This window comes from Pygocentrus nattereri, chromosome 3, assembly GCF_015220715.1.
Source record: "Pygocentrus nattereri isolate fPygNat1 chromosome 3, fPygNat1.pri, whole genome shotgun sequence".
NCBI classification, from domain to species: domain Eukaryota; kingdom Metazoa; phylum Chordata; class Actinopteri; order Characiformes; family Serrasalmidae; genus Pygocentrus; species Pygocentrus nattereri.
Window position 1 is genome coordinate 15,758,595 of NC_051213.1, and position 24,663 is coordinate 15,783,257.

Sequence of the window (24,663 nt, forward strand, 5' to 3'; positions counted from 1 at the left end):
GTGACTGACATCAAGCCAGCCTTTGAGCTGGTCATGCCAGATTCAATACAAAAAAAATCATTCTGGAAATGGCAAATCTAGAAGGGAGGCGTGTTTTGGGGGAGAAGTGGAAGGAGGGGGTCTATAAGTCGAAGGATGAATTGACAGCCGGTCTGTGGGATGCAGAGACAGGCAGGGCTATATTTTGAGCCACAATGTCTATGGAGACTTTTCATATTTTCTCCAGAGTAATTCGATTTGATAATCGAGAGACAAGGGCTGATAGACCAGAGAGACAAGCTGGCAGCTATTAGGACAGTGTGGGACAAGTGGGTAGAGCAACGTCCACTACTCTACAACCCAAGCCCTAATATCACAGTGGATGAAAGGCTGGTGCCAGGTCTGCAGGCCATCTGACGATGTCAAGACAAACATGACCTGTGTGAAATGTGCAAAATTCATTTGCACAAAGCACAGTGTGATGACATGTCACTCGTGTGCTGTGTAGATAGTAGTACATTTCTGGTTCATAGTGCATGCATGTAAAACTATTGTGTTTTTTATGTTGGCATTTCAAAAGTAATAAAGTAGTGAAACATTAAAAAAAGTTTGAACATGCATTTTTTAAAATGAAAAACGAGTGAATTATCCTAATTGAACCATTACCTGTTACAGGTAAAGAACACCATTGCACTAAATATTGGTAGAATAATTAGTAATGGAGTTAGTAATTAAATATTCACACTGCTTGTTAGGATTTTTTTGGTTTCAGACATCTTTTGGGTAATTAAACATGTACCGGGTCAAATTGACCCGGGAACACCATGGCTGTTCCTGACAAATGAACATAACAGGAGGGTTAACTGGGCCCAGATTAGCTGAGAAGACCCATGTTGAGAGATCAGCTCTTAGATGACTTTCGTGAAGATCGTTTTACGACAGCACGCCAGTCAGTAAAAGCATATATTCAGAGAAAAGTCAAACCTCCGTGCTCCTGTTTACACCCTGACGTCTAGAAGTCCTGGTCTCAACTTGAGCGCCTTTTATACGTTGAGCTCTGTGCGAGCTCCGCCCCGTCAGCCCGCTTTGCATTGTGATTGGTCCGGTTATTGATCCGTTCTACCATAGTGCTTTCGGCTGGGTGTGAGCGGTCACCACGGCAACCTGGTGTTCATTGAGCTCGCGGGGCTCAGACGCTGGAGCTCACGCGGACGCGTTCGGTCGCGCGCTCTCAACGGTCACAGAAGGAGAAGCCGTTAGAAATGTTCAGTTAGGTCTCCAGGCGGAGACGCAGGACTCACGGCTGCTGGAATACCCGCGTGTGTGTGTGTTTACGAGTTTTTTGTGTTTGTTTTTCTACTTTTTTTTGAACGGTGTGAAATTTGAACAAATGAAAGTGACGCTCAGAGCGGAGTAAACTACTTCTACACCATGACCAGGACCGCCGCTTCGTCACTGCTGCTTCTGCTGCTCACCGCATTAACGGGTAGGCTAAATGCCCTCAAATTTATCCAGAACGTTTCGTTTCATTTGTTTTATATATTACAAATACGTTGCAGATGGAAAAAAGAGATTTATATTTTTATAAAAGATTTGTATATATATGAGACCGGAAATTAACTGTGTTTGTTCATCATTTAGCCTATAGGCTTATGAGCGACCACGCGTTCCTTTATATCTGTTGATCTTTTCTTTCTGCCATATTTCCTCTTGTCTTTTATTTATGCGTGTCTGTATTGTGCCACGTTTGAACTCAAGCTCGAGTTTGTAGCGCTTTCTCTGCATATTTCTGCCTTTTGTATTATACCATCTCTTTCAGGCCGTATCTGTCTGTTCTATTCAGTATTTTCCTGTTAACGTTGAGCTAAACGCACTTCTAACGGCTTCAGCGTTACCTGAGGACCGTCAGGAGCAGCTGAAGGGTTTCTGATACCTGAGGCTTCTTTTGAAGCGCCAGTTTCATGCTACTGCTACACGGTGGAATAAGAAAAGCAATTTAAAACGTGTTTTTTTTCTTCTGGAGGCTTTGACTTTGGCTTTTTGTCCGAGGTGACTGCTGTATTTCAACCCATTCATGTTCTACACATACATTTAGGATGTGAAGGGAAAACGTTACAGAAACTGTTCTGGTTGGACATTTTGTACTGTTATACCTTGGAAGAGCGTTGATTAATACTCATTTATTTTTTTATAACTAGCCTACATGGACTTTGTGTGCTTTTATTCAAACTTGTACTTTCTTTTGTTGTGTTAAAAGTAAGTCAACACTGATTTTAATGTGACACGTTAAGTGTTTAAAACTCGCATAGTTCTCAGTTTGAAAAGTTTCCTCAGATTTGTGCTCAGGTATGAACATTGATGGGTTCATTTTCATTGTATGCTACGGAATTTGGATTCACATCTTACTTCACAGTGAATCGGTTGCTGCTGTGTCTGTCATCAATCCAGCATGGATTTTGCTCACAGTGACTTGTTTTTGGTGGTTATGTGGTTTAATCAGGCTTATATAATGGAGATTTTAAGTGTGATATCAAGAACTCAAGACCTTTTTAAGTGTGATACCAAGACCTTTCTGAAGAACTCAGTGGACACACATGACTCATGAGCTTGGAAACTGCTATAGCAATAGAGAAAGTGGATATGAGCTTTATTATTTAATGTTATTTCATGTTTTTATTTTTATGTGCTTGATTGAAGCACTTTTGAATTGCTTCTGTGTATGAAAGGTGCAAATAAACCTAAACCTATTTCACCTGGTCCTGAGAGCTCAGAGGTGTAGTTAGAGATGAAAGTGGAAGTAATAACAAACCTTTTTTGAAATAATTAGTGCATAGCTGTTTTCTTACAATCTGGCTATTTGATGGGAAGGTTTTAGTAAATTCATATTCTTTTTTGAATTTACTGCACATTATATGGAAAGTGAATAAATCTGCCGTTCTTTTTGAATCAAAAAGTTACAGTGGTTGCTTCAGGCAGTAGCTGGGTCACACAGATGCACTCTGAAGAAAATGAGAGATGAGTTTAAAACTATAAAGCCTTCATTTTGATTGTTGATTGGATGGTGGTTGAAATATCTCAACATTCATTTAAACTGAAGATGGCCAGTAGTTGTTGGTCACAGAAAATTTTAAAGGATATCTATTGTTATTAACATGCATAACTCTATTCTAATCTGGCTAAGATGTTGTTCAGTGAATTTTGAATTTGAATTTGAATATATGTGACGCATTGTTTGTATAGTTGTGCAATGAGCTTTCGGCCTAAAACATTGTTCAAATACAGAGCAGAGTGATGTGAGACACAATAATACCCAGAAAATAATAATAATAATACAAAAAAACTTTTATCATCATCATTGCATATAAACTGCAACTTCACTGGTTGTTTTGAATAGTAAATAAAAATGGCTATATTTGCTGTAGTAATTTACCTTAGACAATTCAACCACTATTTCCTTACACCACCATTATAAAGAAGAATTAGTGAATTTCTCTGATCATCAAACCACTCTGCATAACTTTGTTTATATGACATTTCATGCTTTTATCATGCTGAATTTTTATTGTTTGAAATCCTCTTTGAAGGTTGCATATATTGCTAAAATTAAGCTTCCCTTTCTCTTGTGGATGGAAGCTGGAGTGTTGGGATTCAGACTGAAATTATGCACGACATCAGGCTTTTGGTAGAAAACAGCAAGTTCATGGTCACCAGTGCATAGCAGACAGACGGACCTGGGCCAGACAGTGACACTGACCCTTGACCCTGACCCTTGTCACAGCCCCACTGCACCCCAACACCCCTCATCTCCATACAACTGGGGAAGGGTTAGAGTTGGGATAGGAGGGGTAGAGGGGGCTGCTCTGATTGAGATCTCATTAAAAGAGGCGGTAATCCATGCAGCTGCCCCATCCCAGCACACACACACAGAGGCACAACTAGGCTACTTTTAATCCAACAAGGCTCCCCCCGGTTCAGGGGGTTAATCCAAAAGATCCACACAGCGTGCGTCTCAGAGCCAGTCCAGCAGCCCGCGTACAGGAGGGAGGACACTACGTCCATTCTCTGTGTCCCGTGGATCACCCACCCCGCCGCAATACGCTCACGAGCTGGGGCCGTTTCATGTTTACCAATTAGGGCCAAACTTGATTCAGTGCTGTGGGAACTGATTTGCTGCTGGGAATATGCATTAGGGGCAAGTGCTGAGGCCTTTATAACAGAGCAGAGCCAGAAGTAAAGGGCCATTAAACTGATATCTCCACCATTTAACATGAAAAATACAGTCCTTTTTTGACTACAGATTCAGTAGTTTGCTTTACTACAGAAGTTAGAGTAAATTCTGTTAGATAGAAGTTGCTCCCTGATCTCTGCTCTTGGCAGGCACTCTTCAGGGTGCAAAAAGCAAAGTTTTGCTCTATGGAAACATCCAAGTTCTCCTGTTTCATTTGCATGCACCTCTTTAAGTAGGTGTAAATGTTCGTTTATTTGTTCTCTTGAGGATTTCTTTGTGATATTGGGTACAGTGTAAGTGTTAAAATATTATCACTATGAAAAAAAATTGTATGTCCAAAATAGTGACTTTACTATTTTTAACTTCTACTTCTTTTTGAGGCAAAAACATTGTTAGGTTTTAAAGAAAATTAATCTAATGAGATTTAATTTCCAGAAATTTGGGAGCATTTCTATTGTGCCATTCATCAATAAATGTTTTATACAATGTAAAGGTCAGCTGTTGTGTTCATATGTAGAAAAATAAAATTTGATTAAAATGGAGATACATTTTTTATTGTTTTATTTAGTTTGTTTTTGGACAGTGAAAATATATTAGGTTTACTGTAGGCATCTTAAATTGGCAATAATAATATTATTACTTTCAGAACTTCTTCTATCTCATTTACAGGAGTAGGGAAAAATATTTTGGAGCATTTGTAGTCCATTCATTATGAAAATTTCTTACAATGGAAGTGCAGATGCCATTTTTAAATAATGAAAAAAGAAATGTAAAAAGAAATGGAGCTCAAAATTGTTTATAAAATCCATTATTGGACACCGTGGAACATGTTCTATCATTAGTTTTTTACGTATCATCTGGCAGTTTTGTATTTCAGTGAAAATGTGTTTTGAGAAATCAAACAAAGAGGTCAGTGCAGTTTGTATCTTTATGCACCTCTGTCAGTGTTATATCACACCACCACTGTGCATGTGTTTCTTCACAGCTTTTTAAGAAGAAGAAGGTATACGGTTGATCTTATGGTTCTCATCAGCCTTAAAAACACTGATCCTGTGTATATATTGATGCTTACTGTATGATGTTTTTGAAAGGTTGGCTGGTGCTTAGTTTCTACATCTGAGTGGTGCATATGTGAAAAGAGTGTATATAGAAGCAGAACTTATTATGAACTTAAATAATCAAGAAAACCATCAAAAGTCTCAATGACAAATGTGATGTAGTCCTCATCTACAGAGCTAGTTAACCTTTTGATAAGATAGTGCCATATCAATTATTTCAAGAGCACTGACGAGCAGTACACACTCCCTCTAATTGTTTGTTAATTTAATTACTCCCTTAATAAGTCCCAGGGGGTAGTAGAGAGGATGGGAGTGCTCACATTAGGGTTAATTTGGCCAACACCTCAATCGGAAATGTTCCTGGGTCTAATACACACCCAGTCTTCATTTGGTGTGCACACATTAATGAGCATCGCTGCTTAAACAATGGGTAAGAGCTAAGAGTTTGTGTGCTTGCACTGGCAGCAAAAGAGCATAAAGTCAGCCAGCCAGAGAGGGGAGTTAACTCCCATTAGAGAGACAATAGGCCTGCCGTGGACTGCCTGGCTCCCGCTGGGTTTAGACTCAGTCCCGCAGACTCACTTTCTCTGTCCCAAACTATGGCACTGTGTCTGTCTGCACTGTGACCAACTACTGAGGCTATGGAGACTCAGAGGCTATGCAGCCTCTGTTGAATGTGAAAGAGGCAGCAGGGTGTGTTGCTTATTTTATGCATCAGCCTATAAAACATTTACAACAGGAGCCATAAAGGAAGATTTAAAGATCTAGCACAATATATTGTATTTCACACTGTTTTAACCCCTTTAGGTTAAACTTGGCCTGCCTTTTGTCCTTAATTTAAGTTAGCCTCATAATACATCAGCAGGCGTACATAAAAGACAGACAGTTTTCTTTTGTTCTATTTTTAAGGATTCTTGCAGATTTGTAAGAGTTGGCTATTTTAGCTTTATAATTGTGTATTTGAGGCCTTTGGCCCAAATAATGACATAAAAAAATAATAAATCAAATGTGAAATGCAGACTTTGCGGAAGCCCCATAATTTGCATCTAGCTTTTCCTCACAAGCACTAGTTGCCAGAGCTTTAGCAAGACAGAGCGGAATATTTCAATTTCAGATTTTGCGACAGGATTTCACCCGTCTGGCTTAGCTGCCGCAGACATTAAAAGAAGGGCATACCATCAATGAGGGGATTTGGCCATGTTTGCCCTATCTATGTCACCCTGGTCCCCCTCACTCTGTTTGTAGGGGGGGTTCAGCATGATGCACAACCACAATAAAGTGTGAAGTTCACGGCAAGCCTCAAGCACAATAAACAAAGGAGAGAGGGGTATTGTGGGCTTTTGGTTATCGAACACAAGCTGCTCCCTCCTCCCTGCCCCGCACCCACTCTCTCATGACCTTTAGGGGCTAGGGTCACCGTCTGCCCATGGGGGTGGGGTTGACAGGGGGTCTGTTAAGGGTGAACCTCCAAAGGCCCACTCTCATTAATAACACCCAGATGGGAGGTGAAATTATCCCCAAACTTGCTCTCCCAGTCACATGCAGTGCCAGGAGGTCCAATAGCGCTTTACGAGTGGAGATGGATCCTCTATTATGGGCGCGTAGAATACAGATGGGGCTGTAGGCAAAACTAAATGGCTCTAATTTAACAAAGGAGTCATTATTACCACATGCAGTCCAGTCAGGAATGGCTTGGTCAGTAATGGCTTGGTAAAAAAAAAGTTTTCTCTTTAAGGAAAACCCTGGGACAATTCTAGTCAATACAAAAGCCAGTAGGAATATTCATTGGTAAGAAGTCATTTTTTAAATGGTGCTTTGGTAACTAATTCAAAAGGTCCTACTAGCTATTTTGCACACACATTCTGCTGCCAGAACCTCAGAACATTGCTTGGCAGAAGTAGGACACTCTAGGTGGAGACATATGCTCACTGACTTGTCCATTTTTCTGAGTCGTCACTTCACAAGTAAAATTCCAGGAAGCTCAGATGGAGAAATCTGGCTCATCCTTATTTTATATTGGTCCAGTGAGAGGAACAAAGACCAAGCAAAGACAAACATAACTAAAAGACCAACTTCTGACCTACATTGTGTGATTCATTTGCCATATTTGGTGAACTAATCTGACATCTTTCAGTTCAAACCCTCTGGTCTCAGTGGATCTGCTCAGTGCTCTATGTGTAGGCTGAGAAGATGAAGCTCTGTGTGTTCGTTAAGGAGGTCTTAATTTGTAGCACTACTATGGACTAAGAAAGGAATGTGAAGTGAAGATGATTCTCTCTCAAAAAGTCTTTGTCACACACAGCATGATCTGGAGAAGAGCCAAGGCTTGGAGAGTTAGGTCGTGTGGTGGCGCCATGGCCAGATCTAGAATGACAGTATGCTGTATTTGAAGACAGTGATAGTCTGTATGCTGGTATCTCAGATTGTTATTGATATTGATATATAACAAAAACATATCTGCAGTGTATGTCATCTTCCAGTGTTCCTTTCTGGAAATTAGTTTTCTGTCTAATTAACATTTACTTACTGTGTAAGGTTCCTGTTGATGTAATGTTAAGAACAAAGAAAGAAGAAGAAGTAAGTGGAGCAAATCAATTTGATCAAAACAAGCTATGTCAGGTTTGACTTTCTTTCAGCATAGAGTATCTGTACTCAGGAATCATTTACTAATACTAATGTAAACATCAGCTGATACATAAATGTAGATTATTGAAAAGAGAGGATAGAAGGATGGACAGATGAACTCAGCAACTGGACTGTGACTGGTCTAGCAGAACTTTGATGGGATGATGTTGATGGCTGTGTGGAGAGACATGAGGTTAGAGGGTCAGACAGTAGTTTATGTTGATGTCTGCATGGTGAGATGGGGTCAGAGGGTCCAGCCATCATATGCTATGAGAGGTGACAAACTCTCAAGTTCACAACTCAGTGCATTCAAGTTTAAGTGCAACTGGAGTGTTTTTTGTTCTGTCTTTTGGGGACAGCTGGGAGAGGGAACTTTCGGGTGCAGGCTGTGAGAGGGGTCGTGGTCTCCGTCAGTGAATCACCCAACATGGGCACCCCAAAAAAGACACAGAGAATGGGGGGACGAGCGTGTCGTCGGAGGCGAAGTTTGAGTGATCGGGTGGCATGGGAAAGTCACCCCCAAGTTCAAGTGAAAAGGGGAAAACTCGGTGGGGGCAGGGAGAGAGGGCAGATGGTTCTACAGAGTAGGGTGGGGGGTGATGGGATTGGGTGGGGGCACAGGGGCAATTATAGAGTGGTGGGAGCAAAGATGGAGTGCTATCACTGGTCTTACCCAAACCCCAAATCATGCAACCCTTCTCCCTGCTCCCTCCTCCCCTCTCCCCTCCACTTCTGACATTGCCGTGGCTCTCGCTGCTTGAATGGCTCTGTGGCATTCAGTAGCATTGTGTGGCTGTTTTGGGGTGATGGAGAGGGATGGGGGGTGCTAACAGAGCCATCAATCAGACTGGGGAAAGTCAAGTGCAAGTTCAGCTGAGATGAATAGCCTGGAGCAGCCCCTCTTCAGCCAGCCCACGGCCCCTCCTGCGCTGTTGTCCCCAACTTTCTCATGCGAACACCCCATGGCCTAACAAGTGAATGAAGCTGTCATCAGGGTGCTCTCAGACTTGGGCCAGTTCCTCTGCCTACACCTTTTTTAGAATGAGTTACTGTCCAAACATATTGGCCAGCTGGACCAAAATGTTTTTGCTGAGCCAGGACCATAGGACATGGAGAACTTCTCTGTCTTGTTTGTTTACGGTGGTGCTGGCTGTGTTGCTGCCATTTATCTCACATGCTGCTGTTTGGCTAGTCCTGAGGTATAACCTGACCTTTTGTTAATCCTCTTTTCACTTGTTTTACATGTTTTTACATCCTAATGGTATTTTTGCAAGCTGCTCAGCTATACTCATTACGAGCTTATTATTGTGACCTGTAAATGGAAATTTATGGATGCAGTGATGTGAAAATTCTGGGCAGATTGCAATAACCAATATTTAAAGTAAAGGTTATTTAAGTGCAGGTTCATCATGCTTTCCACACACAGTAATTAGTTTAGTAACACTGAGAGTGATTCAATTATTCAGTAAGGTAAATCACTGAATCTGCACCATATCCTGAAGTTTAAGTTTACGTAATTCTGCTGCTAGGAGAAACTGCTGCAAGTCTTTAAAATAGTATGTGTCAGAGTTCACTAATTATCTCCAGGCAGACAAATGAGCAGTGATGTCAGTGTTGGTATTAAACTATGATCTCTAATCAATTACTGTATTATGGGCCATCACTCCTCTTTCTCCTGCCCTCATTCTCAGGGCAGAAGACTGCCCTTATTGGATTTACAGCTCCATAAAGCTGAGGCTGAGAGCACAGGGCAACCCAGAGTCGAGTCTTAAAACTCTACAGTGACTAATACCTACTGTTGTGTTTTAGACTCATAAGAAATGACAAATTCTCTACCCATGATTGTATTCACTATTTCTCATATTCTTCTGTTTCATAGCAAAATGTGAAATAATCAAAGTCAATTGTTTAATGATATCATCTTTGCCCCATCAGCTCATCACCATCCTCCATGATGTGCACCATCAACATCATCATCATCACCATCCATCATGAAGCAGTCTTCTCCCTCTCCACCTTCTTCATCTCACAGTTGGAAGATTTCATCTTTGATCTCTTCTTTTTGTCATATGTAAACATGTTAGTCATTTCAGATAAATAGGAAGTTGTGCTTTATACCACCTGACTGCTCCACTCCTTCTTTCTCTCTCAGGTTTAGGTGGGGCTTCAGAGCTGGCCTTCGTTAAAGAGCCCCATGATGTCATCGCAGTGAGAGACCGCCCCTTGATGTTGGACTGTGAGGTGGAGGGGGAGGGGCCTATTACTATTACCTGGCGGCGGAACGGTGTACCCATTCCTATGGGCACCAGAGTGACCGTGCTGGACAATGGCATGCTCCTGATCCGAAACTTCCAGAAACGGCGTGAGAGCAACGATACAGATGCTGGAGAGTATGAGTGTGCTGCTCAGAATCGCTATGGCTTGCTGATTAGCCGCAAGGCACGAGTGCAGCTCGCATGTAAGTACCTGTGGAAATGCTCAAGAAAACAGATTAACTCATTACTGCAATTCTGTTTCATGTAATATCCTTCTATGTGGAGTCCCTAGAACCTTAACGACTCTAAATGTCCTATTGGATTTGTGTTTTCCTAATAGAATGAAATGCGTAGTATGCTTGAGTGGACTTCTAGCATTCTAGTCACTGCTGTACATGCGTGTAATACAATGCATTTCATCTGGGGACCTTTTAACTCATATCTGATAATCTCCATTTTCTCTCACACTCTTATTCTTTCTCTTTCTCCCTTCCCTCTGTCTTCATATTTTGTCTTCATCTCCACAGCTCTGCCATTAAAAACCTTCTGTAATCTTATTCCTTTTGCCTTTCCCTTCCCCCTTCCCTTTATCTTTGGCTCATCCCTCTGTTGTCCCTTTGACCAAACCTGCAAATGACTGCCCTCTCTGGCTCTGCTGGGTCTCCCATTAGGCCAGAGGCTACCATGAGTATTCACTCTTGCTCTGAAAACTCTGCCTGCATTATTGAGCACCAGCTGTCCTGGTGTTAGGCTGCATAGACGAGTGCTCAAAGCAGCTTTTAACTGGATGTGTCAGAAGGGGATATGGAGTGCTTAAGAGGTGGATGCTAGGATGTACAGTTTGAATTTAAATATTTCTCTTGTCTTCATTAGCTCTTCCCAAGTTTCACTCCCACCCAGAGTCTATGGCAGTGGATGAAGGAGGAGTGGCCCGCTTTCACTGTGCCGTTAATGGCATCCCTGAGGCTAGCATCACCTGGGAGAAGAACAGAACCACACTCAACACGGATGATGACAGGTTAAACACACACATAGACATGCACATGTATGCTTTTACATATCCTGGACACCTACCTTTAAATTCAGACCAAGTGACACCTTTAATTAGTCAATTCTAATAAAGCATATATGTTAAAGAAAGCACATTCCTGACATGTTGTGTGCAGGAGGGGATCACCTGGGAGGCCAATCCCATTTTTTTAGCAAGAAGATTATTATTCTATTCAATATCGAACAGTCTTAATGACATGTAGGCCTATTTTCAAATAATAGTTTTGCATCAGTCTTGATTTTTAATTACTACTACCCAGAGGTGGGGGTATTATCTGATAAAACCCAACAATAAATGTTAGTTATAATACTATGGTGTCAGGAAAGGTGGCAGATGTGTATACTGTGCTTTGTAAATGATCCCCAAACACATTGTGTGTCCACATCTGCCCACCTTGAACATGCATAATTTCCCCCTATGCTCTTCAAATAAAGTATCTAGTGAAGTGAAAATTCTAGTCTAAGATATAAGTATAAACATGATACAGTATGCGGAAAACTAATGTGGCATTAGAAAAACAGCGTAATGTTGCTTTCATTCATGTAGCAACTGTGAAATTTAAATATTCATCAGAGATCAGAGAAAATAGTCATCAAACCTGAAAACTAATATATTGGAGTGAAATTTACACTTCTGTGTTACTAGCTAATTAGCTATATGTTATCAACACATGAAAACACAGTAGTTCATTCATTGCTGTCTGCCATCATAGTCAAATCAAAGTCTAACACAAATATATCTCGCTATTTGTAGGTGACCATATTGTAAATTCATCTTCTCAGAGAAGATAATATGCTGTATGCCTGCCTATTTGCACCACCACACTAGTGCTCCTATGTCTTTGTTTGCCACTGATATGGAACAGATTTGGGGAGGTGGGCAGTATTTGATTGCTGGTAGTCAATGTTTTTCACAACATTACACTTGCATGCACTCGCGCACTTGCACTTGCATGCTGTTGGGAAATTGAGGCACAGCAATCATCAGCAATCTCATTTAATAGGAGACTCTGGGTGCACTATTACTGGAGCACCGGTGCCACCCCTGGCAAGTTGTTACCCTAGGCAATTGTCTATATTGCCTATTCCAGGATATGCTACTGAATGACACACACACACACACACACACACACACACACACACACACACACACACACACACACACATTTATTGTACCTTTAGTTAAAGTAGTATTAATGTATTGTCCATTCCCACTCATGCTAAATAATTGCTATGCATTGCAGTGCGTGAAAAAAACAGGGGTGCACTCAAGTACAAACTGATTATTTTGATGATTGTTTTGACAGTCTCTCTCTCTTTCTCACTTTCTCTCTGCAGGTACACTCTGCTGCCTAACGGTATTCTGCAGATCACTGGTGTGCGTCAAGCAGATAGCGGATTGTATCGTTGTATGGCCAAAAATATTGCAAACACACGTTACAGTCATGAGGCCCAGCTCACTGTCACTGGTGAGAAGAGCAATAAGATTGGTTTTACATACACTATATGTCTAAACGTTTGTAGACACTCTTTTAAATTAATGAATTCACCTGCTTAGAGGTGCACCCTTTGCTGACACAGGTGTTCAAAGTGTGCACATGCTTGTATAATCTCATTACCAATTGAATGGGACATTCTGGAGCAGCTGAACATAAGCATAAGAGCATCATGCCCAATGACAAGTGTCAGCTTAAGTATTGAGCTGTGGAACAGTGGAACCGCATTCTTTGGAGTGATGGAGTACCATCAAATACCTTTGGGATGGGTTGGAGTAGCATTTATCTGACCTCAAGTAATGCTCAACTAATGACCTAACTGAATGCCATCAAATCATCATAGCAATGTTCTAGTGCAAACATCTAGTGCAAAGCCCTCCCAGAAGAGTAGAGACAGAATATTAGTAACTCCCTTGATTTTAGATGAAACACTGGATGAGCAAGTGTCTACAAACTTTTGGTCATATGTATATCAACTGCACCTGAGAAAATCTGTTGACTCTCTCTCTCTCTCTCTCTCTCTTCCTTTGTCTCTCATTGTAGTGGCGGCTGCTCGTGCATATAAGGAGCCAGTGATTCTCTCTGGTCCTCAGAATCTCACTATTAATGTTCATGAGACTGCCATTTTAGAGTGCATTGCCACAGGCAACCCAAGACCCATTGTGTCCTGGAGCAGACTTGGTAAGATTAACACCTTCTCTTTCCAGTTTACCACCATGGCAGATCGTGTAAGGACTGTTATGTTTAAAAAACATTCTGCACCTGTCAAACATTATGCTGAGTTATGGAAACCTTCTTCCTTATAGAGACTTTAAGAGTTAGTCCAGCAGCAACATGCTGTGTGGTTGACTATGTGAAGAACAGCATATGGAAACAGCATATCATTATGTGTCCAGTCGATTTGTTGGCTGTTTATAAGCTGCATAACACTCTCTTCTCATTCTCCTTAGACAAACATAATGAATAATAGATACATAGTGCTATTTAGTCATATCTCCCTAACTAGACCAGCTACATGAAACAATACACAAATCTCAGCTAATTCTAACCAACTCTGCCACTCTGTGTTTGTGTTTTCCAGATGGCCGTTCTATCGGAGTGGAGGGGATTCAAGTGTTGGGCACAGGTAATCTGATGATCTCTGACGTCTCCCTCCAACACTCTGGAGTGTATGTGTGCTCAGCCAACAGACCCGGAACTAGGATGAGGCGTACCGCACTGGGTAGACTGGTGGTGCAAGGTAGGACATACAATACAGTAACATACAATCCAAACCACTACAGTATTTACACAATTTACAGGTTACCTTATAGGTAATTATAATGATGATAATACTAATTTTACATTCAGTACATCACACAATTACCATTAAAACCCAGTATTGCAGTTTTCACAAAGATTCTGACATTCACTTTCTTATCTGGGATTTGTTCTTAGGTAAGAACAGAATACACACACCTAAGATCACAAAAGTGTGAACAATTCTGCGGTTTAAGAGCACATCCTGAATCTCACATAGACTTTTTCTCAGGGCGTTTATCAAGAACAAATGGAAAAAAAAAACTTAGGAAGATATTGATGAATGAGGCCAATATTCTTAATTTCAAAGTAAAATCTGAAAAATGGTTAAAAAATGGTTAATCTTTTCAGTTTCACTAAAAAAAATGAAACTGCTCTAAAGCTTACCTAAATTTAACTTAGATTCTTACATCACATCTTATAGCGTTGAATACAGTATTGACTTGAAAGTATCACAGTTGGCCTAAGCCCATCCTCCACCTAGCAATAAAGAGTCCTTAGCCAAGCTGTTTTTTTAAGGATCCATCACTATTTTTCACAGAACAAATGGCCTCTAAGTGTACAGCATGCAACTGTCAGGACTAAGAGCCTCTCATCTATACTCAAGGCCCTCTTGACAAAGATGGATTCTCCTTAAGAGCTAACTGCAATATAACTTCTTCTAACAAAATAAGAAATATATCTAAGTGTAAAAGAGCAAAGTAAAAAAGACTTCAGTTGCCGAGTTCTTGTGGAAGGAAAGAAAAGGCCTTCTTCTTTGTTGAGCTTGAGTGGCAAGATGGTTCCCAGACAACCCAATGCAAAGATCATTGCAAAATGACTATATTTATATCTTGTTTGGGGTGATGAAGTTATCACCCCTCCCCTTCTATAAAAATCTTTACCATCTTGGTTCCCATCATTTCCAAAACTTCACTTTTCCTTGGGAACCCTTATTTCCAAACATACATATACAGTACTGTGTGAAAGTCTTAGGCACCCAAGTGCCTATTCGTGTAGTATGTGTTTATTTGCTGAGAAAAGTGTTAATATTTAAATAAACAAAATTGATAGAGCTGCTGGAGCCGATCCCATCGGGCAGAAGGCAGGATACACCCTAGACAGGCCGCCAGTCCATCGCAGGGCATATTTGCATATATGCATATATGTATATATAAAATAATAAATAATGATTTTATGGATGTTAGTGTGTTTGTTTAACCATTTTCATTTTCAAACCTCTTCTTGAGGAAGGCCAGTATTATATGTTGTTAAAAACCAACTCCTGGTTTGACCAATCAGTGCTTGAATAAATTGTGCTCATGATGTAATTGACGATATTAACAAGTCTCTGTGGCGGCTGTGAAGGTGTCAAGGAAAAATATGCAGCCAAGAAATTCTTGTTACTTTTTATGGTTTTTATGTTTATTTGAATTGTAAATATGACTTTATTCTAATGTATATTGTGATAAACTCACTGCTGATGTAAATTGATTTAAAATTTGCTTAGATGCCTAAAACTTTCACACAGTACTGTATTTTTTAAAATAGCTGTACCAGGATGTTCTACTCTCCTAATGGCATTTGACTGGTTGCACTGTAAAATCTTATAATCTCAAGGACAGCTTCTTCATTCTCACACAGCTGCATTAGCAGACTCTCACAAACCTCTAGAGGCCTCTTTGTTAAGATGGCACTCTGGTGTCCAAGTTCCCGTACAAGCTAAGGCCTATTCCCATGCAAGCTAAGGCCTATCTTATAGTGTGAAGATTACTATTCTTTTGTTAATAAATGCTACTTGTTAGAACTATCAAATATAAAGATTATTTATTCAGAACATCGAACATAACCTTGAGTTTTCCACAGTAGAATTTTCCTCAGACATAGACAAGTCTTTCATAGACTTTTGTACAGCTCCCACAGGCAGGCTTAGCTCCTTTTATTTAGCATCCTATTCACTGGATTGAATGTAGCCTCACCATCCACTGTTGATGTTTGATGTTTGAGCCTGCCACATTCTGGAGGCTGTTTCTCATCTCTTACCACAGACCTCACATATGATTTGAAATAGAGACTATAAGAACGCAAGGTTTCATTGTATTTGTATAAATTTCATCTTATTTGTGATGTCAACCAAAGATTTCTCTTTTTTTCACAGCATTTTATGACTGGACAGTGTGAGAGACAGTATGCAAGGGAGATAGTTATAGTGGATATATGCTCTTTAACAGCTATATAGCTGACTTGAATAGAGCTGTCAGCTGAGTCTTTGTTATCTGGGCATTTTCCAGTGTCCGGTCTCAGAGGCTGCTCATGAGCCATATACAGCTGCCCTAGTGGAGGTCAGACATGAAATTAAATTGCCTCATGCTGGACGTGATTGGTTTTATCTGACCAGCTCCAAGTCATGCCATTCAGCTGTTCACTAATTCCAACCACAGATACACAGTATAAGGATAAATTTGGGTAGACCAGACTAGATTAACCTGGCCTGGTTCTGGCCGTGACCTCTGGACTGAGTTAACACCCTTCCCCCCACAATCTCTTAATGACTGGAGCTCCAGCTGGACTATATGTCAATCTAGTATGCATTATCCTCCCTGCCTCCCACACAGGGGACTATCATATAATGCATTTAGCAGTTAGCAAGTTGCTTGTGCTCATACAGTACTGCCATAATCAAGAATAAAGCTGCTGAACAGTATAAGACACTATTCTCCAGGTCTGTGTATCATATATAACCCCACATATTTTTTCTGTTAATTTTAAAATATACAATACCTTATTACATTGTACACTTTTATATCAATCGCAAAACACAGAGGCTAGGCACAGATCGGGGAAGAGTATCCTTTGTGTCAGAGGTCTTCTACCTCTATACTCTGAACCCAATCAATCAATAGCTCCCGCTATCAGTCTCTCTCCATCAAAGGCGCTTGAAGAGGCCAGATAATGAATTCATTCATTTATTGACTGACCTGGTAGAAGAACAAAGAAACCTGACCACATCTGTCATTTAGATTTTAGTAGAGAGCTCTCTTTCACCTTTGCTTCTGGCTTGTTTTTATAAATTTGCTTGATTTTATGTTTGTGGGCCAGACCAGAACAGTTTAGTCATTAGCAAAGCACAAAATAAGGCACTTATAAATGCTTTAATTGGAAACTTTAAACGAACTTTAATGGCATAACAAAATCTAAAATAGAAGTTATACAAGATGATTAAAGATTTGATTTGTGGATTTGACAAAATAGGGAGGTTAATAACATTTTTATGTTCAGGCTTGATTTCATGCAGGTCTAGCACAAAATTCTCAATTTTTAGAAAACCGCATTGTGTTAATGTTATTTTTCTCTAATATGAGATATTAGACTGTGTATTGGTGCTATACAAACAGCAGCCAGTTTGGGCTATGTATATCATACTGTGTTAATATGCCTGCTGATGTCTGCTTGTCCTTCACATCACACCATCTGCTTACTCTTTCCAGACCCCTGCTCTAGCTTTGCCCTCTGCTCTTGAACTTGAGGAGTTTTTGTGTGTTTGACAGCATTTGGGCCCATGCAGGTGTAGTTTGCATACGATGGGAATATGTAAATGAGAGTTAGTCATGGGTCGGCCTGCTTTAACCCTGTCTGCCCTCTCTCCACGTGCCGGGCTGGCCTGATGGCTGCAACAGAGCCAAACAGGCTCAGCATATGTGGGCTGACCTGTCTGACTGATAGGGGAAAGACAATGGGTAGCCATCTGGGTAGAGAGAGAAAAAGAGAGAGATTAAGAAGTTGACAGATTTAAAGAAGTATTTGCCATTAATGTTGCCACTAGTGAATGCATAACACCACACAGAATGTTTTCAGAATCAATGTGTGCTTATTTTTAAAGACCTGTAATCCTTCTTGAATAGCCATCTGGGTCGGGGAGTGAGAAAGAGAGAGAGAGTGAAATGGGCAAACTGGCAAAGTAGAGGCAAACGGCAAAGAAAGTTAAACTTTTTTTGGCGTAATAAGAAGACCAATCTTAGACAATCTTCATCTTATTAATCTCTTTTTTGTTTATTTTATTTGTAGGACAGAAATAATTAGAAATCTAAATAAACATATAGTATGTTAGACTGCATAGATTTTTTAGTCGAGTTAGAGAGCATAAGGGAGATGGAACAAGGAAAAATTAGAGCATAAAGGTTGGACCAAGGCTGGAGAGACAATGCAGGGGGTGAGAACGAAAGAACAGCAGAGGGGAGGGGGGGGAGGAGCAAAATAAATGTGTCTCAGTGAAGGATCACCTCTCACCTCTGATCCCTGACCCTATCCCATCAGGCCCCTAGGAAATGATGTGTATTAAGGGTGGGGGTGGAAGTATGTGTGTGTATGGCAGGGTGATGTGAGAGGTGTTGAGACTGCATTGGGATCGCAGGCTGGGTGTTGGGGGACGGCGGGTGCTCCTAGTCTTTGGGGACAGCAGGCGGCAGCCGGCCTATCAGCAACATGCATAGACAAATTATAGCTAGAGAAAGATGGGTGAGAAACAAAGCAGTTTCATTGTGTTTTCACAATGACTTATTCTGATTCAGACATGTCCGCTCCACCGTTTCCCATGACCATGAACATTCTGTGGCTTAGAGAGGAGCGTCTTGAATTGCTCTGCCTCAGCACTAAACTGTTTAACAAATAGAGTTTTAAAAAAACTGTTTAAAAAAAAGAGATGTGGAGTCAGCCAACAAAGCCTTATAGACGAGGGTAGCATCTCTTGAAGTCATAGCAAAGCTTGCACTACATTCAGTGTACTACATTCAATCTCTGTTTGCTGAGCACTCAGCTCTTCAGAGTTAATGCTTTTGCCTAAGTTCAAGTGTGAAGAGCTCTTCAAACTGCTGGGCAGGACTGATAGGGTGGATTTATTACAAGAAAGCCCCCCTCTCAGCACTACACTGCTATTAAAATGAGCTCTGAACACACACACGCTGGTCTAAGTGTATGATTTACTCTTCAATTGAGGTTAGTAAGTACAGCTAGTGGAGTGCCCCCTATTCACAGACACCATGGGCTTTGGAAGGAAAAGCAGAAAACTTGCACATTTTTCTGCCTCTCTCTCCATTTTACATATACAAACACATGCAAAATAAAAACGCATATACACACAGTGCAATGTGTGAACATGCCTAATGCCTGCTTGGAGATTTCTCTCGTAATGTATATATGCTAGGATTTTCATCAATATTTTGACAGAAATTTATAGACATCATATGAAAGTGATGTACTATGTTACCTCTGTAAAACAGATTTGAGCCTGAGGGAATTTGGGCCTCATAAACAGACACAAACCAGTGATTTTCAAAAGGAACTCTTGACCCCTGCCCCGCCACCCCACTCCTGATACCCTCCACTCCCTGCCTGAGGTCTGAGCTTATCTTCCAGGTCAGAAGTGGTAGTAGATCAGTACTGTATGTATGTATGAATACTATATGTCTTTCAGGTAGCATGTGCATCAGAGGAATTGTGTTTACCACAGCAATGGTTAGGGACAGGATTGACCCATCATATGCTTTAAAGTGACCCAAAAAATCTTTGTTCTTGAATTTCAATCATGCATTGTCAAGGAAAAGCCTACCTAGATGTGGGCCATCGATAAGGTTTATATTGACTGTTCTGGATCAGAACTGTCTAGGTAATTAAACGGGGGCAGTCATGGGCTGGAGGTTAGGGAACCAGCCCTGTCACCGGAAGGTTGCCGGTTTGATCCCCTTGGCTGACAGTGCATGACTAAAGTGCTCTTGAGCAAGGCAAACACCCAATTGCTCCCTGGGCGCTGTGGATAGGGCTGCCAACTGCTCTGGGCAAGTGTGCTTACTGCCCCCTAGTGTGTGTGTTCACTAGCGTGCATGTATGTGGGTGTTTCACTGCATGGATGGGTTAAATGCAGAGGTCTAATTTCACAGTGTGCAAACACAGTGACAAATTGTAAAAAAAAAACAAAAAAAAAAAACACAGTGACTCTGAAAATGCTGTGGTGCCTGCAACTGTTCAATTCAGGTTCTAAATTACACTGAAAGCTCAGTGTGTGAGAAGTAAAGCTGATTTCATGAACAACACATTAAAAAAATCCAAACCCTTTTCTCTATCTCAGCTCCTCCAGAGTTCCTGCAGTGGCCGCAGTCTGTATCCAAACCACTCGGAAGCAGTGCAGTGTTTACCTGCCAGGCTCAGGGAGTACCAGAGCCTCACCTTATTTGGCTGAAAAATGGCAAGATCCTCACACCTGGTGATAATGTCAAACTCACCAACAACAACAGGTCTGCACTGACCTACCATTTACTCTCCACACCTACCAAAGTCAGGAGACTTTCTATGGAAAAATTAATAATAATTTCCTTGTTGACACTGTGAATGCGTTTTGCTTTGCAGCACTCTGGCTGTAACTCGGATCACTGCTGAGGATGAGGCCATATACCAGTGCATAGCAGAGAACAGCGCTGGCACCAACCAGGCTAGTGCGCGCCTGGCTGTGTCCCAATCCACCGACCTCCCAGAGGCTCCACAGGACCTTGCAGCCACACCACTCTCACCTACCTCACTACAGCTGCGCTGGAGCAAGCCTGATGCACATGTGACCAACAGCATCATTGGATATGTGCTGCATATCCGCATGCTTGGCGGTAAGAGAGAGAAAGAGAGAGGGATAAGGAATGTAACCTAGGGTGTTGCAGTTTAACTGTGATTTAGACCTGGGGTCAATATCCAAAGAAACTAAGGGAGTGGTAGCTTCTGGGCACTTACTGATGATGGCGATTTCTGTTTCAACTCCCTGAAAAACTGATATTATTTCACCCCCAGAGCCAGATAGCAAAGAGCTACAAGAGGCAGTGAGTAAGGACACTTTCCAGCATGACTTCAACAACCTGGAACCAGCAACCACCTACTCAATCTATGTTAAAGCCTACTCTCCACTGGGAGCTAGCCAGCAATCTAATACTGTTATTGCCACAACACTAGGAGGCGGTAAGTCATCAGACATCCACATTCTATAACAATGCCCTAAAAATTAAAGGCAGTCTCACATAAAACGAAGACTTAATAATATTTGTGAAGTTATGTAATATTTAGTAGGAAAGCAGTGCATTCCTCAGCTTCATCGATTTGACAGAATTCACAATTTTATATTCTTTTTGTGTTTTCATTATTAAGCTTCTCTTACTACATTGCCCAACATGTGTTGGGTATACTGTCATGCAGCGATAAAGGAATCCCGTCTGCTAGCATAGTCACTGATGCAAATGCTAATAAATACAGATGTGATATTTGACTACATAGCTATGTATAGCCCACCCTCAAGTATCTGCCCCAAAATGTATGTAGTTTTTCAAAAGTTTCAAATCATCAAAATCCGCTGTCTTGAACTTTAAACCATAAAAAAAATCAAGCTCTAGAGGCTATCATGCCACCACTGTAGGAGGCAAGTAGGCATGCATACAACACTTGTAGTGATGGTTAAATTTTGTCCAAAGTGTCCCTTCAGTTTAAGACGACGTGTGTCATGAAGGAGGTTACAATGCTTAATGTTAGCTTTAATATTAGCAACATTTATGTCAAGTCCTTCTCTAACTTTCTTCTCTGTTTCCTCTCTAGTTCCCACCATGCCCAGTTTCTTCACTAAAGTGCTGAACAGCACAGCGATGCAGGTGTATTGGGAGCTGCCAAGTAAACCGGGGAAGGTGGAGGGCTTTAAGCTGTCTTACCGCATGGTACCTCAGGAGCAGTTCAGACCAGAGGAGCGCTTTCCCGGCCACATCAACACACACACCATCTCACACCTCGGTTCGGCTTACACAGACACACACAGACCTACATACTCTGCTTCACACTTCAGCCTCAGATTCCCAAGCTTTATTTTTAAATAATTTAGAACAACTTTCAACAATGTGTACCATATAAGTAATATCATAATATAATCATTACTCTGCAGACAATTACATAGATGCATAGACACCCCAACTCAAAAGAGAGTAAACACAAAGAGAATATTGCTCAGATTCTAGTAATAATAATTTCTACACTGTTTCACAGAGCCTGCAGCAGTATATGAGATTCAACTGGTAGCGTTTAATGGAAATGGAGACAGCATCAGCAATAAGCGCCTTGTTTCACTGGCTGAAAGTGGAACAGACAGCAGAAACAATGCTGGTGAGCTACAAACACAGTTCATTTTCACTTTTTTTTAAAAATAGCTACTATGGGTTTTTAAGTGTTTTATATAACATAAACCATGTTTACTGTGTATAGCTTTTGTCTCTATGTAGTGAGATATGTTCACCACTAGGTGGAGACAAAGTTATACAGTTTTCCTTCTTTTGCCCCATGCATTTCCCTATACGTATGTGATCTGGTTATGGGCACTTCAGAATGTAAGCTTTTTTCAAACAAAAAAAACTGTAGCTAACCTATCTGCTCAGAATAACATCACTGCACTTTCTATGTAAGTGAGCTTGTTAGCTGTAGTTGGACCGGTGCAGCTACAGGTGGCTTGTTTCTCCTATGACAATGATCTGGAAACGAAGACATAGATGAGTGCACAGTGGGTTGTTACCTTTTAGATGTGTGGAGAGTGTTTTTAAGTCCTACAGCTGCTCTCAGTCAGAATGAAAATTTTTGCAGTGTATGGTTCTTTAAAGAAACTTTTTTTGTAAATTTCAGTGTGAAGAAAATGAACATTTTTTTTCAGAACAGTACAAATAACCATGGCAAGAATCTTCTAGAACATGTAGTCCTTTTTTAATGAATGTAGTTAGAACCAACAGTGTAGGAGTGATTTGGAAACTGGGGATGGCACTTTAATGTTAGGGTGAAATTTATATTGTGCTTTAATCAGAACAGCAGTTTAACAACAGAAACATGGATTAATAGTGAAATTAGTTAATTTAAATTGCCTCATAAAATATTATATGTAAAAGGTAACATTGTGTTTTCTGACTTGTGATTGGGCAATCACTGCCTGTAGGAACACTCTAACCTGTTAACATGAGCACTGAGATGAAAAACAAGGCATAGTATGTGTGGAACAGCCCTTACTTGCACTCATCCTGTTCTTCTTGAAGACAAATGAAATATATTTTGTATGTTTCATATTTATTTCCCTGCAGCGTTCATCCTGGGATGGTGGCATGAAGCAGTTTCATTGTTTACCCCAGGAAAAATTCTTATTATAGACCATTATTCGTTCAATATGTCCTATTTTTACACATTTAATACAAATACTGCCTTTGATCTATTGTGTAAACAAGAATCAAGCCAATAAAACTGGGAAGGGGTACATTTTTTAAATGAACAGTGGTTCATATTTCAAGGGTTGGAACAAAAACAGTCCCAGAGTGCCTGCTGTGAGAAGTTTGATACAAACCAAACTGTCTTCAGTCTAGGTGTGTGCTGATTGTCATGTGAAATATGTATATGTCTGTGTCAATGTGTATATATATGTGTATGAACAGAAGGCCATAGCGTGTGTAACTGCAGGCAGAATGGAGAAGGCTCCATGACCAGCATAGTGGTTGGCATCCACATTGGAATGGCCGGCATCATCTTCTGTGTGCTCTTACTCATGTTTGCATACCGTCGCAGGTGAGCCTCTATTTACAGAAATACCTGCCCATTCTGACCTGCAGTTTTGGTGTATGTTTCCATTGCTGCTGATCTGAGACTTCTCTGTTTTACGTTTCTCTGACTAATGCACGGTTCTGAGAGAGTCTGATAGTTTTCCAGAGGCTTTTTATAGATAAGTCAATACTATATGTGGTTTTGGTGTCAGACTACACTGATGCATTTGTTCTTTGTATGTGTTTGTGTATGTGTGTAGTTTGTTCTGCAGAAAGGGTACTCAGGTTGACTGGAGTGTGTCACAGAGAGGAGCAGGGCCTCTGGGAGAGATAGTGCCTAAAGAAGGAGTTATCCGCATCTCTGAGGCTGTAGAGCTAATGCCACAGGTAAGGAAACTAATGTACAAACCTGTCTAAATAAAACCATGCATTGTGTTGCTGTTATGTCACCCTAACAATAAGCATTTTAAATTGTGGTTCTGACATTAACCCTTGTGCTATGTATGTTTTCAGTCTCAGGAAAGGGCAGCAGAGCACCAGAATGCAGGGCCACACTGCCACGTCCTTATTGAGCAGCAGCTGAGCAGCCCACCAGACAGTACAACGGGCACAAACACTGGCACAGGCTAAATACCTACACTCTCATTACCCCCTCTATATTTACCCCTCCCACTATAAAAGCAGTTCGTAGCCCCTCCATCTCACTTTACTCACCAAAGCCTTACTCCAGCCTGCCACTGCCTCTGAAGATTAACAGTCTGCCTCAAATGCATGCATTGTAGGGATAGTCTTATCCAGTTGGATTTTTTTTTTACTGTCTGTACCTCTCACTGAAAGTTCAAAAGAGACTCTTCTAGTACTCTGGCTAATGAATGTAAAGATATCAAGCATTTTAACTTAATTTTAAAGACTTTGCTGCCTTCAGCCCACTTCTGGTCATAGTCCTGGTCTTTGACCACATTCATATAGCATCTAATGTGACAGTTATAGAACCTTTTCATAAAACACATTAGAAGGTTAAAGCTGCATTTTCATGATTTCAGACACCCTTTGATTTATATGATTTATATGAGTTTTCCATTTCCATATATATATATATATATATATATATAT

General features: G+C 40.8%; 1 protein-coding gene across 1 annotated transcript; it reads left to right on the forward strand.

Annotated features, from left to right (window-relative positions):
- The first annotated feature begins 1,204 nt into the window (after nucleotides 1-1,204).
- Nucleotides 1,205-24,589, forward strand: LOC108436530 (immunoglobulin superfamily DCC subclass member 3). The gene is made up of 14 exons (XM_037537302.1): nucleotides 1,205-1,465; nucleotides 10,043-10,348; nucleotides 11,019-11,163; nucleotides 12,534-12,664; nucleotides 13,235-13,372; nucleotides 13,773-13,931; nucleotides 20,091-20,256; nucleotides 20,369-20,619; nucleotides 20,798-20,962; nucleotides 21,590-21,778; nucleotides 22,028-22,144; nucleotides 23,446-23,575; nucleotides 23,811-23,937; nucleotides 24,064-24,589. Exons 1-14 carry the CDS (start codon nucleotides 1,411-1,413, stop codon nucleotides 24,178-24,180), a joined length of 2,196 nt encoding a protein of 731 aa, XP_037393199.1. The 5' UTR covers nucleotides 1,205-1,410; the 3' UTR covers nucleotides 24,181-24,589.
- Nucleotides 24,590-24,663: the final 74 nt, after the last annotated feature.